An 18,979-nucleotide genomic window follows, 5' to 3' on the forward strand; every position below is an offset into this window, starting at 1 on the left:
GAAAGAGCAGGCCGGAGTACCTCGGGAACTGGAGGCGCCCGGATCGTCCCTGGCCAACACTTTCCAGGTGTGGTCCCCCATACTGGAAAGAAGGGACGGACCCAAAAAAGGTGCAGAGTGTGTCACAGGAGGGGGATACGGAAGGATACCACCACTCAGTGTGACAAGTGCCCCGATCATCCGGGCCTCTGCATTATTGGTTGCTTCAGGGAGTACCACACTTCCATGGAGTACTTAATTTATAATCCCCTTCCCCAATTTTAATTTCAATTAGCCTCTGACAGTCGAAAAAAAACTATGGTTCTCAGACTTGAGACACTAAAACAAAAATATTTTTTTTAAAAATATTATTTTGTAAAACTAAAATAAATTAAAAAAGTAGACATATTGGGGCGTGGCCTAAGAGCGCATGGAGTAAGTCGCACCGCTCATAGCTCCTGCCGGCATCCTGATTATTAGAGTGGTAGCAACTCCTGAATCGCTGATTTTACCTTACCTGGTGGGTGAGAAGTGACCGGAGGGTGCGGTGGTAACTTTGTGAGCTCCGAAATGCCGAGGAAGTCCAGCAAGGGGCCGCGATCCGACAGGCCAGAGGTGAGCCAGCATGGCGCCGAGGAAGAAGAGGGGCCGGCCTTACAGCCAAAGCTGAGCCAGAGTGCGGCCGCAAAGCTGAGCAAGTTTGCCCGCACTGACAGCGGTGTGGGCAACTGGGCAGAGGGAAAGGAGACAGACGCACATACCTCCTCTGAACAGGAGGACGGATCTGTTGATGGGGAGGCCCTAGATGCGGTGAATTGGCCGCCATTGACCCCTGCACGTCCAGCTAAAAGCGCGGTAGGCCCTAAAGCTGCGGCCAATGAAGAACCCACTTTAAAAGAAATCATGGCTGCTGTGGCCAGCTGTAACAGCACCCTGAAGGTGCTTACAGTGCAAGTTGGCAGCCTGAGGTCAGATGTGTCTATAATTAGGCACGACCTACACAAGATTTCTGAGCGCACCTCTGAATTGGAGAAGAGGGTGTCCACCATAGAAGATGATATTCAGCCTTTGCAAATGGCGGCAAAAACAACTGCTAAGGACATAGCTGCTTTATATGCCAAAACAGATGATCTGGAGAACAGGTCCAGAAGGAACAACCTGCGGATTGTGGGAATGCCAGAAAAGACGGAGGGGGATAACGCTACAGAGTTTGTGGAAAAATGCTTGCATCAGCTATTTCATGAGAAAGGTCTATCTTCCCTGTATGCGGTGGAGCGGGCGCACAGAGTCCCCATGCGGCCGCTTCCGCCAGGCAGACCTCCCCGTCCTATACTGGCGAAGATCCTGCATTTTAAAGACCGGGACACTATCCTGCAGCAATCAAGGGACAATGAGGAGATGGTCCTGAATGGTGTTAAAGTGTCCATATTCCCGGATTATTCCAACGAAGTGCAGCGGAGGAGAAGCAGATTTATGGAAATAAAGAAAAGGCTGAGAGGTCTACAAGTCCAGTACGCTATGTTGTTTCCTGCTAAACTGCGTGTGGTGGCACTGGGATCCACCAGATTTTTTGAAGATCCGGAGGAGGCGGCGCAGTGGCTGGACGTCCACGAGCAACAATTGAGAAGTGGGGCCCTGGACACTTGAAGGAGGCAAAGATATGGTTTCTTATGTTCACTTTATATATGCATTCGCACTCTAGGGTTGCTTTAAATGTTGCACCAGTTAAGAAGTGTACTATGTAATGCTACCACAAGGTAGATCCTGTGGAGGGAGTAGGTGGCTGAGAGAGGAAAATGTTTTTCTCAGATGTGGGGAGGATTCTCTACCTGAGGAATTGTGTTATAATTTGTTATGATTATTATATGTTGGGGGGCAAGGTGCTCTCGGATTGCCCTGTTTTAATGTGTGAGGTTGATACCAAAGGGATAGTAATCCCCAGTTACAGCAATCTGATTATGGGAGGAAGGGAGGGGGGTGGGAGGGTAGGTAGAAAGTTGGGGGGAAGGGATATGGTCTTGAACTATGAGCAGAGGGAGTCTGAGTGGGTCGTGAGATTATAAATAAAGCCTTTTAAAAAAAAAAGTATGGTCTGAAGTTCTATCATGTCGCAGGTGATTAGAGTTTTAAGCTGGAATGTGAGAGGGATGGCGGATGCACGGAAGAGACAGTGTGTTTTTCAATACTTAGGGCGGTTTCAGCCGGCTATATGTTGTCTTCAGGAAACGCATCTGATTGGAGATAATTTACACTGGATGAGTAAAAATTGGGTGATCCATGCGTTACATTCAACTCATTCCTCTCACTCTAGAGGGGTTAGTATGATTGTGCATAGTAGCATTAGGTATGAACATATGCAGGAACGTGTGGATGCTGACGGTAGGTATGTGTGTGTCGTGTGTAAGGTGGATGGAATACAGGTGGTGCTGGTGTCTGTGTACGTGCCTCCACCGTTTGCGTCCCCATTGATAAGAGAGATCATGGACTTTGTGGCGGACTTCCCTGGGTTGCCGTGGCTATTGGTTGGAGACTTCAATTGCACACTGAATGACTCCCTAGATAGATGTCGGGTGGAAGGAGCAGGGGGTTTACCGGGGAGTGTGGCTCTCAGAAATATTATGTGTGAAATAGGTGTACATGATGTATGGAGATTGCGTAACCCTGATAAGCGTGAATTTTCGTGCAGATCAGCCACGCATCATTCGTTATCGCGTATTGATTTGGCCCTTGTTAATGATATAATGCTGCCACTGGTTAGGAATGTTGTCTATCATCCTCGGTCGTTGTCTGACCATTCTCTGGTGCAGATTGACTTGTGCCTGGGGGTGCTCAGACAGGGACCTAGGCTGTGGAAATGTAACTCACATTGGCTGAACGTGTTGGGTGACCTATCTGGGATCTCTCTGGAGATTAAGGAATTCTTTGCTATCAATACAGGGACGGCTTCGATACCGGGTGTCTGGGACGCCATGAAAGCATTCCTGAGGGGAGTCTTGATGAAAGAAATTAGCAAGCATAAATCTAGGTCTAGGGAGGCAGATGTTAAGGCGCATGTCCTAGTGGCTGAGGCTGAGAGAGAGTTTGGTAGATCCCCCACCCTGATTAATAGTGAGGCGCTGGCGGTAGCTCAGGAGCAGCTGAGGTGTCATTTAGTGCAGGCCGCAGAAAGAAAGCGAAGTTTTTATCGTCAGAGATCTTTTGAAGAGGGTGAGAAGGTGGGTCATCTGTTGTCGGTGGTTTCACAGGCCCAGAGAGGCTCCTCTTGTATTCAGGAACTGAGAGATGACATGGGGAACAGTAGTCAGGACACAAAAGGGATATTAGATATTCTAAAAAGTTTTTATGTATCTCTATATGCTTCCACCGGCTCTAGTTCTGAGGAGGCTCTGAATGATTTCCTAGTGGAGGCGCAGTTAACGGTGCTGTCAGAGGAAGATAGAGAAAGGCTGGAGGAGCCGATTTCACTTGAGGAACTGGAAGCTGCGCTTGGGGATATGGCGAATGGTAAGGCGCCTGGAGCTGATGGCCTCCCAGTAGAGGTATATAAAAAGCTGCAGGGGATATTACTTCCTGAATTACTTAAGGTGCTTGAGCACTCATTGGAGGCAGGTTCGCTACCACATTCGATGCAGGAAGCTATAATTGTGGTTATACCTAAACCTGGGAAGGATCCTAAAATACTGGATTCCTACAGACCAATTTCGCTTCTTACGGCCGATGTTAAGCTCCTGGCGAAGGTGTTGGCGAACAGGCTGTCCAAGGTGATTCTGACTATTGTGCACCCGGACCAGACGGGTTTTATGCCTGGGAAATCGACGGCTATCAATCTCCGTAGGCTATATGCTAGTTTGAATATTCCGGCGGATAATTGTGGAGACAGGGCCTTGCTTGCTCTCGACGCCGCCAAGGCGTTTGATAGTGTGGAGTGGAGCTACTTGTGGGGGGTCTTGAGAACCATGGGCTTCGGAGCGCGGTTCATTCAGTGGGTAAAGGTCCTGTACTCTTGTCCCAAGGCGAGAATCAGAGCTAATGGAGGGTTGTCAGACTGTTTCGCCCTGGCCAGGGGCACCAGACAGGGATGCCCATTGTCGCCCTTATTGTTTGCTCTTGCAATAGAGCCGCTTGCGGCTTATATCCGCTTATCAACAAATATAGAGGGGTTTAGATACGGTGGGCTGCACAATAAAGTGGCTATGTACGCTTTTTTTGGGCGATACTGGTGCATCCCTGGTTGCGGCCATGGCATTGATTGACAGATTTGGTGGCTTCTCTGGGCTTCAGATAAATTGGCAAAAATCCTCTTTGATGCCAGTCGATGGGCAGGCCCTGTCAGGCAGACAAGTAGATAGTCTGGTTCCTTGGGTGGATAAATTTAAATACTTGGGACTGTATATGACACCTAGACTGTCGGCATTTGAAGACCTTAATCTGTTTCCGTTGCTGGCTACTTTCAGGCTAAAGGTGAGGTCATGGTGTAGGCTCTTTCTCTCGGTGGTAGGTCGAGTGAACCTTTTAAAAATGGTTATGATGCCCCAGTTACTCTATGTATTGAATAATGCTCCCGTATGGATCCCCCTGGATAGATTTAAGAAAATTCATTCTATATTTAGGGATCTTATTTGGAAATATGGTCAGGCTAGGATTAAACTGGAGACATTGCAGTACCCTAAGTCTGAAGGTGGCCTGGCTGTTCCTAATGCATGGATTTACTTTTTGGCTTCCCAATGTCAGCATATCAAGGGATGGATTAGCTTCCAAGTGCCGGATATGACAGGGCAGATATTGCAGCATTGGTTGGGCAGTCGTGACCTCATGGGTATTCTGGAAGGGTCGGGTATGCATGCTGGGAGGGGAAAACTCCCTCTTATTGAACTTATGAAAAAGGTTTGGGCAAGGGTGAAGCAACTGAGAGGTGTAGGTGGAATCAGTGAGCTTTCCCCTATTAGAAATAATCACCTATTCCCTGGGAGGGGATCTGAGATTGTTAGGACATTACAATTCTTTGACTCAATATTTGTTTCTATATGTGTACACGCTATGTACAGATACATGATATAAATGTGTGTTGGTATTTCATCGGATACTGCTGTACACCGATTCCACAAGGTGGATAAAGAAAGAAAAGACATTGTATTGTTTTTGTAATATCCTGCATTTATTGGTTCAATAAAAACGATTTGATTTAAAAAAAAAAAAAAAAAAGTAGACATATTAGGTATCGCCGTGTCCATAAGAATATGCTCTATAAAAATACCCCATGACCTAACCCCTCAGATGAACACTGTCAAAAAAAAATTATAAAAACGGTGCAAAATTTATTTTTTTGTCACCTTTCATCACAAAAAGTGTAATAGCAAGCGATCAAAAAGTCATATGCCCCCCAAAATAGTGCCAATAAAACCGTCCTCTCATCCCACAAAAAATTAGCCCCTACCTAAGATAATCGGCTAAAAACTAAAAAAAAATATTAAAGATACAAAAATGTTTTTTTTTTTGTTTAAAAAAGTATAATATAGTGTAAAACCTAAATAAATGTAAAAAAGTAGACATATTAGGTATCTTCGCGTCCGTAAGAATCTGCTCTAAAAAAATACCCCATGACCTAACCCCTCAGATGAACACTGTGAAAAAAATCTAATTAAAACTGTGCCAAAACAGCTATTTCTTGGCAAATTTTCCATCTTAATCCGTTTTTTTACAGTAACAAAGCAAGGGTTAACAGCCAAACAAAACGTAATATTTATTACCCTGATTCTGCAGTTTACAGAAACACCACATATGTGGTCGTAAACTGCTGTATGACCAAACGGCAGGGCGCAGAAGGAAAGGAACGCCACATGGTTTCTGGAAGGCAGATTTTGATGGCCTTTTTTTAGGCACCATGTCCTATTTGAAGCCCCCCTGATACACCCCTAGAGTAGAAACTCCATAAAAATGACCCCATCTAAGAAACTACACACCTCAAGGTATTCAAAACTTATTTTACAAACTTTATTAACCCTTTAGGTGTTCCAACAAATGGAGATGAAATTTCACAATTTCTATTTTTGGTAACCTTGCCTCACAAAAATGTAATATAGAGCAACCAAAAATCATATGTACGCTCAAAGTAGTCCCAAGAAAACTGCCACCTTATTCCGTAGTTTCCAAAATGGGGTCACTTTTATGGAGTTTCTACTCTAGGGGTGCATCAGGGGGGCTTCAAATGGGACATAGTGTAAATAAACCAGTCCAGCAAAATCTGCCTTCCAAAAACCACACGGCGCTCCTTTCCTTCTGCGCCCTGTCGTGTGCCCGTACAGTAGTTTACGACCACATATGGGGTGTTTCTGCAAACTACAGAATCAGGGCAATAAATATTGAGTTTTGTTTGGCTGTTAACCCTTGCTTCGTTACTGGAAAAAATGGATTAAAATGGAAAATTTGCCCAAAAATCTAAATTCTGAAATTTCATCTCCATTTGCCATTAACTCTTGTGGAACACCTAAAGGGTTAACGACGTTTGTAAAATCAGTTTTGAATACCTTGAGGGGTGTAGTTTCTAGAATGGGGTCATTTGTGGGTGGTTTCTATTATGTAAGCCTCACAAAGTGACTTCAGACCTGAACTGGTCCTTAAAAAGTGGGTTTTTGAAAACTTCAGAAAGATTTCAAGATTTGCTTCTAAACTTCTAAGCCTTGTAACATCCCCAAAATATAAAATGTCATTCCCAAAATGATCCAAACATGAAGTAGACATATGGGGAATGTAAAGTAATAACTATTTTTGAAGGTATTACTATGTATTATAGAAGTAGAGAAATTGAAACTTGGAAATTTGCTAATTTTTCCAAATTTTTGGTAAATTTGGTGTTTTTTTTTTATAAATAAAAATGTTTTTTTTTTTTTACTCCATTTTACCAGTGTCATGAAGTACAATATGTACAAACTGTCTCAGAATGGCCTGGATAAGTAAAAGCGTTTTAAAGTTATTCACACATAAAGTGACATGTCAGATTTGCAAAAAATGGCCTGGTCCTTAAGGGGTTAAGGGGTGCCACACACCAATAAAAGGGGCATGCAAATACCCCATGATCTACTACCATTGGTCCAGATAAAGACAGATACAAGTAGAGTGGTTCTGTAGGGGCTCCAAAGTGATGCCTGGCGCACGCTGAGGTTTTGTGTATTAATAAGTGTACAAAGGCTGTGTGGTCTTATTTCAGAAGATTAATAGTTTATTCCTACGGGAAGATAAATTGCACATAATGAATAAATGACTTCATTAAGTGCTTTCTTTGGGGATAATGGATGACTGTATGCAGCTTGCAGTTGTTGAAATGTCTGGTGGCTTCATTTCAACCACATATTTTAATATTTTAGGAAAGGTTAATGGAAAAGCAAAAAGAATTGTTTTCCCATTCTTGAACCAAGACAACAGGCGGCATGTCAGACAATGGGAGCATACGTAATTACATGACAGTCTATGGATTGTTACTGTTTTATGTAGTGCACCTAAAAAATACATAACACGTCACTACTGTATCCGCAACCTGACTCTGAATGGATATTCTCCTTAAAGGAACAGTAAGCCTAAAAAATTAGAGGGAAACAAGAAAATCTTGCCCACAGTGTTGCATGCCCCTGAAACAGCACACAGGTATTCATTTCCTCTTGATCCCTTTCATTTTTGGAAACCCTTTATGGGGTGAGGCCATGGACATCTTAGCGCTAATAATTTTTTTTTTTGTTGCTGTTTCTTTTCTCAAAATGTCTGTGGACAGGGAGGAAAGCACACACAGGTTGCAGGGGAAGATAGCAGCATCCTGGACACACAGATCCAGCATGTATTATTGGGAGGGAGATACCCTTTCTAAATAGTCTTCATAACAAATTTTCTTTCGTTACGCTTCATCTATCTGCTGGTGCTGCTGAATCTGATATTAATTTGTCAGAGCACCACGCCTGCTTCTGTTGTCTTTCTCTGCCTTCTCCCTCTTCTCAATACAAAGAGATAACTGCAGGAGGTCGTACATAGCAAGTGTGTGGAGAGGGGGAGATGATCCAAGGAGGGAATCTCACACAGGCTGTGGATAGGGAGGAAAGCAGATATACACTGCTCAAAAAAATAAAGGGAACACTTAAACAACACAATGTAACTCCAAGTCAATCACACTTCTGTGAAATCAAACTGTCCACTTAGGAAGCAACACTGAGTGACAATCAATTTCACATGCTGTTGTGCAAATGGGATAGACAACAGGTGGAAATTATAGGCAATTAGCAAGACACCCCCAATAAAGGAGTGGTTCTGCAGATGGTAACCACAGAACACTTCTCAGTTCCTATGCTTCCTGGCTGATGTTTTGGTCATTTTTGAATGCTGGCGGTGCTTTCACTCTAGTGGTAGCATGAGACGGAGTCTACAACGCACACAAGTGGCTCAGGTAGTGCAGCTTATCCAGGATGGCACATCAATGCGAGCTGTGGCAAGAAGGTTTGCTGTGTCTGTCAGCGTAGTGTCCAGAGCATGGAGGCGCTACCAGGAGGAAGGCCAGTACATCAGGAGACGTGGAGGAGGCCGTAGGAGGGCAACAACCCAGCAGCAGGACCGCTACCTCCGCCTTTGTGCAAGGAGGAACAGGAGGAGCACTGCCAGAGCCCTGCAAAATGACCTCCAGAAGGCCACAAATGTGCATGTGTCTGCTCAAACGGTCAGAAACAGACTCCATGAGGGTGATATGAGGGCCCGACGTCCACAGGTGGGGGTTGTGCTTACAGCCCAACACCGTGCAGGACGTTTGGCATTTGCCAGAGAACACCAAGATTGGCAAATTCGCCACTGGCGCCCTGTGCTCTTCACAGATGAAAGCAGGTTCACACTGAGCACATGTGACAGACGTGACAGAGTCTGGAGACGCCGTGGAGAACGTTCTGCTGCCTGCAATATCCTCCAGCATGACCGGTTTGGCATTGGGTCAGTAATGGTGTGGGGTGGCATTTCTTTGGAGGGCCGCACAGCCCTCCATGTGCTCGCCAGAGGTAGCCTGACTGCCATTAGGTACCGAGATGAGATCCTCAGACCCCTTGTGAGACCATATGCTGGTGTGGTTGGCCCTGGGTTCCTCCTAATGCAAGACAATGCTAGACCTCATGTGGCTGGAGTGTGTCAGCAGTTCCTGCAAGACGAAGGCATTGATGCTATGGACTGGCCCGCCTGTTCCCCAGACCTGAATCCAATTGAGCACATCTGGGACATCATGTCTCTCTCTATCCACCAACGTCACGTTGCACCACAGACTGTCCAGGGGTTGGCAGATGCTTTAGTCCAGGTCTGGGAGGAGATCCCTCAGGAGACCGTCCGCCACCTCATCAGGAGCATGCACAGGCATTGTAGGGAGGTCATACAGGCACGTGGAGGCCACACACACTACTGAGCCTCATTTTGACTTGTTTTAAGGACATTACATCAAAGTTGGATCAGCCTGTAGTGTGTTTTTCCACTTTAATTTTGAGGGTGACTCCAAATCCAGACCTCCATGGGTTGAAAAATTTGATTTCCATTTTTTTATTTTTGTGTGATTTTGTTGTCAGCACATTCAACTATGTAAAGAACAAAGTATTTCAGAAGAATATTTAATTAACTCAGATCTAGGATGTGTTATTTTTGTGTTCCCTTTATTTTTTTGAGCAGTGTAGTTTGCAGGGGAAGACAGCAGCATCCTGGACACACAGATCCAGCACGTATTATTGGAAGGGACATACCCGTATGAGAAAAATCTGAAACTAGGAGCCAGTTCTGAAAATGAATGATGGTATAAAGTTTACAGACTGAAATTAGTGCAACCAGCATATGTAAAAAAAAAAATTCCCATGTCAAAAGTGTCCACATGCATGACTGCTTAGTGAAGACATGGGGGGGGGGGGGGGCTCCTGCTGCAGCCAGTTATATATGCAGCACTTACCAAATCAGAGGATACATGTACAAGCAAAATCACATGTTGCAGAGTTAGGCCTCATGCACACGACCATATGGATTTTGTGATCTGTAACCCTTGGATCGGCCAAAAACATATACTAGCTGTGTGCATGCCGCATTTTCTTAATAGAACTGCCTTTTCTTGTCCGCAAATTGGACAAGAATGGGACATGTTCTATAATTTGTGGAATGGATGCAAACATCACAGGGATGACATCATCGTGTTGTCCGCATTTTTTACAGACCCATAGATATGAATGGGCTTATGTGTAATTTGCGTTGGGTCAGTGGTTTTTCACGGACCTATAGTCTTCAGTGGGCGTGTTTGGTCAGCACCATGGACCAAAATAATGGCCATGGTCAGTGTGGAAAACCAATGATGTGTTAATAAACTTCCACTGATCAGCTGTGGAGCTAGCATTAGTGCCACGACCTTTCTGCAGCTTTTCCTAGGCCACGTTCATCGGTCACATGGCTTAGGCACAGCTCAGTCCTATGGAAGTGAATGGGACTGAGCGTGATACCAAGCACAACCGCTATGCAATGTATGGCGCTGTGCTGCTCACAGGAGTGCCGGACCCCCACCGATCAGATACTGATGACATACCTAAAGTCTTAGAAAACCCTTTTAAAATCAATGGGTACATGTGCTGTCCGTGATTCACTGATGTGCGGATAAGGCCTAAGAAACTAATCCACAATTCAAACAATAGGAGTGAGGGCCCGGGCAATGGTCAGAAATGAACTGTTCACTCCCTGCTCGTTCAGCTGCAATCACATGCAGCAGTCATCTCCGCTGCACAGGGATGAATGATCACTTCTGCAATTGTTCCTCCCCTTGTTGTCAGCACAACTCCGTTTACACAGGTCGGCAGCATAAAGTGATTATTTGTGCTGCATAAATGAGAAACGAGCGTTTTGATCCCGTGTCCTGTGATCGGCGGCACATTCACGTGGGGCACTTATCGAAAACGGGTATTCATACCCAATGATCTGCCCATATAAATGAACTACTAGACCAGATAGTGTGACGATGTACCAGATTTATCCGAGTGGCGGCTGCTGTACCTTTTGGTGCATTCTTAAAAGCTACTGTCAGACTTTACAGTGCCTATTGGATGGCTTGCTTTGCCCCAAAATTGTGCGCACTATGTGACATCTTAAAGGGGTTCTCCGAATTTTTTATATTGATGGCCTATCCTCAGATGAATATCTAAATGACTCCCGACAGCCCTGCCGGTCGTCTGTATGAAGAGGCCATGGCATTCTGTGAGCGCTTAGGCCTCTTCCTAGGCCATATGACATCACGTTCATCAGTCACATGTCCTTCAAGTGAATGGGGCTGAGCTGCAATACCATGCACAGCCACTATCTATTGGACGGGGCTGCCAAGAGTTGGAGCCTCGCCGATATCCTATCATATAGGCAATCCATATGAATGTCCCAAAGAGCTCCTTTGAGCCCCCCCTTTTATACAACGTCTCACCGTCTTGTTACCCAAGGTGCAAAAAGTGTCCAAAAAAAAATGAATAAATGTGGTGAATGGCATGTGTATCAGATTTAGGCCTCATGCAACGACCGTGGGGCCGACGCATGCGGATCGCGGACCCATTCACTTGAATGGGGTCCGCAATCCGCATCCGACGATCCGCGTGCGGAGGCACGGACAGAAAACCCACGGAAGCACACCGTAGGGCTCCCAGTGGGCTTCCGATCCGTGCCTCCGTTCCACATCTCCCAGACTGCGGACCCATTCAAGTGAACACGGTCGGTGCCTGTGTATTGCGGCCCCTCTGTTTGCGGGTCGCAATACAGCCAGGGCCGGGCAACAGCCGTGTGCATGAGCCCTTATGGTGCGCTTTGATTAGCAAATCTACTCGATTGAGTCCTGTACAGCAGCAGCTGAAGCTGGGAAGCTTGTCGTTTCTCACATGTTCTCTGACTTCTTAGATAAGCCATTCACACACTTTTGGAATCATTTTGGCAAGTCGGCTATTTCTGGAAGGCCGATTTTTCTTCTCCACGTCTTAGTAAATATTTGCCTCCACTGACCAGTTACGGGGTCGTGCTGCAGCTACAAGCGCCATGTCCCCTTCATTGGTTATGGGGGCACAGCGGCTTATCCATACAGACATTTGTGCCCGATGCTGCGGTGATACAGCTGCCCATGTAGAGGAGTGCCCATGCTGATTGGATGAAGATAGTCCATCAGTGTTAAAATCATGGAGAACCCCTTAAATACAACCAGCTGATGGAGCAGGCAGTTCTTCATGAGAGATATGGGTACTGATCTGCGTTCTGACTGCTCAGGTTCCCTAGGATCCAAAACCAAAAGTCATCTGGGAGAAAATACTTTTATTATTGCATTTGAATGAAAATATTGCTTCCATCTTTGGTTGCATAAAATGAGGACTTTTATGCCTGTACATCTGTCAACAGTGGGAATGTGTGACCTCTGCAGCCAATCGCAGGCCGCAGTTGTAACCTGTTCCCCTTGCATCATGACAGCTGGTCATGTGATGCAAGGAGAGCAGGTGACCACTGCAGCCTGTGATTGGCTGCAGCGGTTACGTGTCCCCCTGTCGACGGATGTTGATCTTAGTGCAGCAGGGAGTGGGATAGCCGTCCCAGGAGCATTGACACCGAACCCAGAGGCAGGGACCAGGTAAGCATGATCTCCACCTTGAGTCGGCCACTCTGGGAGGTCTGTCTGTCTTGGATAACCCCTTTAATGTGTTGTCAGTTGGCTAACAGTGAGGTAACCTCCTTAAGGACCACCACAGGAAGGGAAGGCCTGTGCCCAACTAAGTGCTGTGTTAATTAATTCAAGTAAGTGGGATTTGCAGTCCCTGCTTCGTTCTAGCAATCGATGAAGGTCCCAGAGGTCAGCCCGAATTATGAGCGAGTGATGACATAGCCCTTTTACTGGTGTAATGCCCCTTTAAATCATATTGTGCTAGTATATTACTAAAATGCAAAAAAGGACCTATAACACGATACAATAATGTGAAACTAATAAAGCTTTACTGTGTGTACTGTGACATGTTGTTGGTTAAATGAAGATCTATCTTTTAATGGTCGGTGATTGTTCTCTTTCAGCTGTGATGTGAAGCTGTGTCTGTACTCTCTGTGTTTGCAAAGCTTACCTCTACTGAACACTGAACTCCGAGAAGAGCAATACGTGGTGAGTGCCGCCGAACAATGAGTCCCCAGCTGCCCATACACCTTCTCTTTCTCTTTCTCTTTCTCTTTCTCTCTCTCTCTCTTTCTCTCTTTCTCTTTCTCTTTCTCTCTCTCTCTATCAAAGGACACTTTGCAGTTTCTATACAGAACAGCAGCAGGTTTTCGTTAACTCCTTCTGCAGTTTCTGAACTGAGGAGTGCAGGTCTTGGATACGGGTCGCCAGTCCGTCTCGAGGTGTCGGAGGCAATAATCCTTTCCACAGCAATAAAGTCTCTTATGCCGTAAACAATCAAATACCTTACTGACTTGTCAGCGTGGCCTGGATAAGGTTCTGGACCTTCTAAGTTGTCGGCTCTCTTTCTCTCAAGGGTACTCGGGTAGTAGAGTTGCTTCTTTGGCAGATGAAGTCTTAGATAAAGCGGTTCTCTGAACTTGGGTCTGGATAGCAGGAGCTTTCACACACCATGTATTTTCCTTTGTTCTGCTCAGACTAAACTAAAACAGACCCAGTCCATCACCCTGGCAACCTAACCAGCCTGCCACTTTTTTAACTACAGGTTGCCTATACATTGCTATTAAATACATATAAACCACAATAAATCACAATATTTTACTCAGTAACATAGCATTAACTATTAACCCTTTGCAGTACTCCTTCTGGGGTACTGTAAATCTGTATAGTAATGTGCACATGCTCAGTTCCATCTTTCAACTGTCACCAACCCTACCTACTGTTAGAAGCTGTGAAAGGTACAAGGAGAGAAATACAGCAGACAGCACATGCCCCTGATAAAGAACACAACCACTGAGCTGTGATGGGGAGAGAGCTGCAGCAGCAGGAAGGGCACACCCCCTGAGAAAGGACACACCTCCTGAGCTGCCAGCCTGAAAAGAAACTAGCAGAGCAGTGAATGGGCTGGATCTCTGGATCCATATGAGGTATAGGGCTGGTTCTGGCTTTGTTACTATATGATGTCTGGTATTCATGTTTTACATCAGTTTTGGCATAACCCCTTTAAGAGTGTCAAAATACAGCATGTGCACCTTCAACTCAACAGTGGAGTGAATAAAGCTGAGAAATGCTGAGATGCCTCCTTTAAAAAAATGTTTATAAACGGCATCATGTTAGACTGCATTATGTTGCATGTCACTAAACAGACCACAACAGAGCATGCACAGTGATCAGCTGTTGGGCTGCAGGTCCCAAGTTAGAGAAGGGGTTGTCCTGATGGGACCTCTCTTTACCGTGTCTGTTTGTACATGTACAGTGATTTACAGTCTGCTCAACCTTGCATATCAATGGTGGAATATATGCCATTCAGGCAAAACCTTTAGTTAGTGATGACCACTCAGCATGTTTTGGAACAGTATAATAAATTTATGGTGTAGTCAGAGGATCTACCTTTAATGCTCGATTACTGTGCGTCCCACCTCTTGGTCCCTTGTCTATTGGGTAATGGGGATGCAGGAAACCCAGTATACCAGTTCAAAGCAGTGACATGTTCTACAACTCCCTTTTTAAAGCTTTACTGTGTAGACTGGGATATGATTAGCAGAGTCACCTCATCTTTGGAGGGTGGAGGTTTTAATGACAGAGGACAATTCTATTGTACTGCTACATGCTTAGACACATCCTTTTCTTCTAATCTGTTTTTATTTTCTGATTGCGGCGGCCATCTTGCCTGAGCTGTTCCTAACAGCATTAATAAAACATTAAGAAGATTTATTGCAGCCCCGTGGTTCATAGACACAATGGTCAGGATGGGACCTCATTGACTTCTATGGGAGAGTTTTCTAGGCAGCTATGTGACCTGTGCAGCGGTCATTGTATAAGGAAAGAATAGATACACTCTGACAATCCCCTATTGTGAATGGTGGATCCTGTCTTATCTGTCATTCTAATCCTGCCTGTAATTCTATCACCTCTGTGTATAGATAAGCAGATAACTACAGTAAAGTGATCTGTGCAGACCAAGAAGTGGCGCCTGTTATTAGGCTTAGTGGCCAGTGTGAAAACAGCAGGATTTATGTGACATAGAAAATTAAAATAACATAAATAAAAAAAAAATATATATATGTTAAATATAAAAACGTGATTTAAACAATAGATCATTTTCTGATAACACATTTCCTTTAAGCCTGGACAATGATTTCATCTCAGCACAAACGTACGTTATAAACTTATAATGGATCTGTACGGAACATGTTATTGTGACTGTGTCTTTCATTTGATGTAGGCATTGGGAATACGATATTTTCTGCAGACTATAGTTCACAGTGTATGTCTCCATTAGATGGGAATAAATTGCTGTGCTGACACCTCTGAGCCCTGTATTCACTTAAACATTGATTATTTTTTTCCCCTCTTTATAATCTTGTGCTGTAGATGTTTGTCCAGATTCTCCGTATAAACCTGAGCGACTTACTGCTGCAGAAAAAGATTGATAGAGAACTGTACGCACACGTTATTTCATCACAGGAGGCGGTAAGGCGGTCACATTGGTGTTATTTATTGTGGAAAGTGTTTATTTAAGGATACTAGGGGTTATAGTACTATACTTAACCTTTTGGCTTCCTAGAATTGTTAGCATTTTTGACTAAGTTCTAAGTTCTGTATTACCTTAAAGGGGTTATCCAATAGACAATACTTACTCGGTCCCTGGCCACCTGCGTCACCCACAATGCTAAGGAGGCTGGTCACTGTCGCGGCCTGCTATTGGCTGCTTCCCCCGTCGCTGGATGTTTTGATCCACGCGGCAGGGAGATGCAGAGGCGGCCGCGCAGCGATCCGGAGGGACGCAGGTGTCGGGGACTGGGTAAGTATTGTCTATAGGAGGGGCCTGGGCATTGTAGGGGGTATTTCTACTATTTGATATCATCTTTAATGGGGCATTCCCACCCGGGCGTCTATGGCATATCGACCGGATATGCTTTAAGTGTCCAATAGGTGCGAGTCCTAGCTCAAGAACAGCGCCCCGCTGGAACTGGAGAGAAAGCCGCCTATGGAACTTCAGAAAATCACTGAGTGCTGGCTCTGCTATTTTCGGAAGTCCCATAGTAATGAATGGAGGAGTGGCCATACATAGCAGTGAGGGTATGCTCCTCATTCATGCCTTGGGCCACCTATACGTATCACCTATCATATATGTATGGAAAATCCTATCAATATGCCCAGATAAGAATACCCCTTTAATATTTAATGTGGGGGGGGGGGGGGGGGGGGATTAAGGCATTGTCAGTTATAAAATGGCTGGTGGTAAAATATCTCATCAGATCCCGTGAGTATAAAGACATGGGATTGAGGTAGGGTCAGATGATGATGCTGGAGATGAATTTCGATCCCTGTGTGATAAACCGCTACCAGAGGTGTCTGCTAGTACATTATGTGTATGGGGGGAGTCAAGACAGCACAGTCAGTATAATGAGTGTTCAACAGCTAATGTATATGCCCATCTTAAAGGGGTTGTCTGCTTTTTTTTTTTTTATATTGATGACCTATCCCTCACATAGGTAATCGATATCAGATCGGCGGGGGTCCTACTCCCAGCACCCCCACCGATCCGTTGTATGAAGAGAAAGTGTACGAGCGATGCCTTCTCGCTCGATGTTGCAACCGCAGCGGTAAGCAGGTGTAATCACAACCAAGCCGTCCCATTCACTTCTATAGGACAGCTCTGTAGTAGTCACTTGTATAGGAACGAGCCTTCCCATTGAAGTGAATGGGATGGCTTGTAATTACACCTGCTCACCACTGTGATGATTTAGAAATGTTCTAGTTACACCATTCTCTATTAAATGAAATGAAGTTGTGTGAAAGTACAGTGAAATCTATATTAGTTTATTAATCTGTTCCTATAGGCCAGAAACAGTGGGAGATTTACTACAAAAGTGGTTCAAAGGCAAACTGGCTTAGTTGCCCATGGCAACCAATCAGATTAATCCTTTAATTTTCCAAAGAAGCTCTGAAACATGAAAGGTGGAATCTGATTGGTTGCTAGGGGAAACTAAGCCAGGTTTTCCTTTACACCACCTGTATAGTTGATCTCCCCCATAAATACAGTATGTCACAGCGATAACCATTGGCCTTTGGTATTTACAATGCAGGAGCTGGAGGAGCTGGAACAGAAGTACCAGTCCAGGTTGATGTCAAACAAATCATACCATGGGAAAGGTTTAGAGTCTCAAACCATGGAAGACATCGAGAGAAGGGAGAGAGAATATTCTGACCACCTCATCCGAAATGTATGTGCAGAATGTAAAAACGTAATATTACTTTCCTGCGTCTTATGATCTGTTTAAGAACTCTTCATCAGGATTACCTAATTTTCTATTTTTTTCCGGACAAAATCATGGACAGCCAACATTTTTTACAGACGCAGTGGAAATCCATAATGAACCATACAGATTATAAGTAATACACGTCTATAGCTCAAGCAAAGGAGGTACTGATCTCCTTAACCCCTTCCAGACCAGCACCATAGATGTACAGCCCTGTCTGGGTCTTTTAAGAGGGCGCCCGCTTGCAGCCACAGCGGGCGCCATAGCCGCCGGAAGCCTACAGCAGACACCCGGGGCTGAAATATGTAATCATCAATAAGGCTAATCGCAGATATTTAACCCCTCAGATGCCGTGGTCAAACGTGACATGGCATCTGACAACTAATGAAACTGCAAAGGCTCCCACTAAGGACGATCGGGGAAGCCGTTCATTTCCTGCGGCAAACCCTGGTCCCAGTGTATGATCCGAGGCTGCCACAGCTATGTTCCTGTGGAGGGCTCTTTAGCAACATAGTGAAATTCTCATAGACTTCCATATAATGTATAACAAAAGGGGAACTTTTAAAAAGAGTAAAAAAAAAATGATATATATATACACACAGTCAGGTCCAAAAATATTGGGACATCAACACAATTCTAAAATTTTGGGCTCTATACACCACCACAAAGGATTTGAAATGAAACGAACAAGATGTGCTTTAACTGCAGACTGTCAGCTTTAATTTGAGGGTATTTACATCCAAATCAGGTGAACGGTGCAGGAATTACAACAGTTTGCATATGAGCCTCCCACTTGTTAAGGGACCAAAAGTAATGGGACAATTGGCTTCTCAGCTGTTCCATGGCCAGGTGTGTGTTATTCCCTCATTATCCCAATTACAATGAGCAGATAAAAGGTCCAGAGTTCATTTCAAGTGGGCGATTTGCATTTGGAATCTGTTGCTGTCAACTCTCAAGATGAGATCCAAAGAGCTGTCACTATCAGTGAAGCAAGCCATTATTAGGCTGAAAAAAACCCAAAAAAAACTTCTGAGAGATAGCAAAAACATTAGGCGTGGCCAAAACAACTGTTTGGAACATTCTTAAAAAGAAGGAACGCATCTGTGAGCTCAGCAACACCAAAAGACCCGGAAGACCACGGAAAACAACTGTGGTGGATGACCGAAGAATTCTTTCCCTGGTGAAGAAAACACCCTTCAGAACAGTTGGCCAGATCAAGAACACTCTCCATGAGGTAGGTGTATGTGTGTCAAAGTCAACAATCAAGAGAAGACTTCACCAGAGTGAATATAGAGGGTTCACCACAAGATGTAAACCATTGGTGAGCCTCAAAAACAGGAAGGCCAGATTAGAGTTTGCGAAATAACATCTAAAAAAGCCTTCACAGTTCTGGAAAAACTTCCTATGGACAGATGAGACCAAGATCAACTTGTACCAGAGTGATGGGAAGAGAAGAGTATGGAAAAGGAAAGGAACTGCTCATGATCCTAAGCATGCCATCTCATCAGTGAAGCATGGTGGTGGTTGTGTCATGAAGTGGGCATGTATGGCTGCCAATGGAACTGGTTCTCTTGCATTTATT

At 44.7% G+C, this 18,979-nt stretch overlaps 1 protein-coding gene across 1 annotated transcript in view; it reads left to right on the forward strand.

Annotated features, from left to right (window-relative positions):
- Nucleotides 1-18,979, forward strand: part of EVC (EvC ciliary complex subunit 1) — a 155,758-nt gene that overhangs the window by 42,514 nt on the left and 94,265 nt on the right. The window contains exons 5-7 of the mRNA XM_040419113.1: nt 13,036-13,120; nt 15,506-15,604; nt 17,224-17,361. Of these exons, the coding sequence (XP_040275047.1) occupies nt 13,036-13,120; nt 15,506-15,604; nt 17,224-17,361 (322 nt within the window). The remainder of the gene's footprint in view (nt 1-13,035; nt 13,121-15,505; nt 15,605-17,223; nt 17,362-18,979) is intronic.

This window comes from Bufo bufo, chromosome 2 (genome assembly GCF_905171765.1).
Source record: "Bufo bufo chromosome 2, aBufBuf1.1, whole genome shotgun sequence".
NCBI lineage: Eukaryota > Metazoa > Chordata > Amphibia > Anura > Bufonidae > Bufo > Bufo bufo.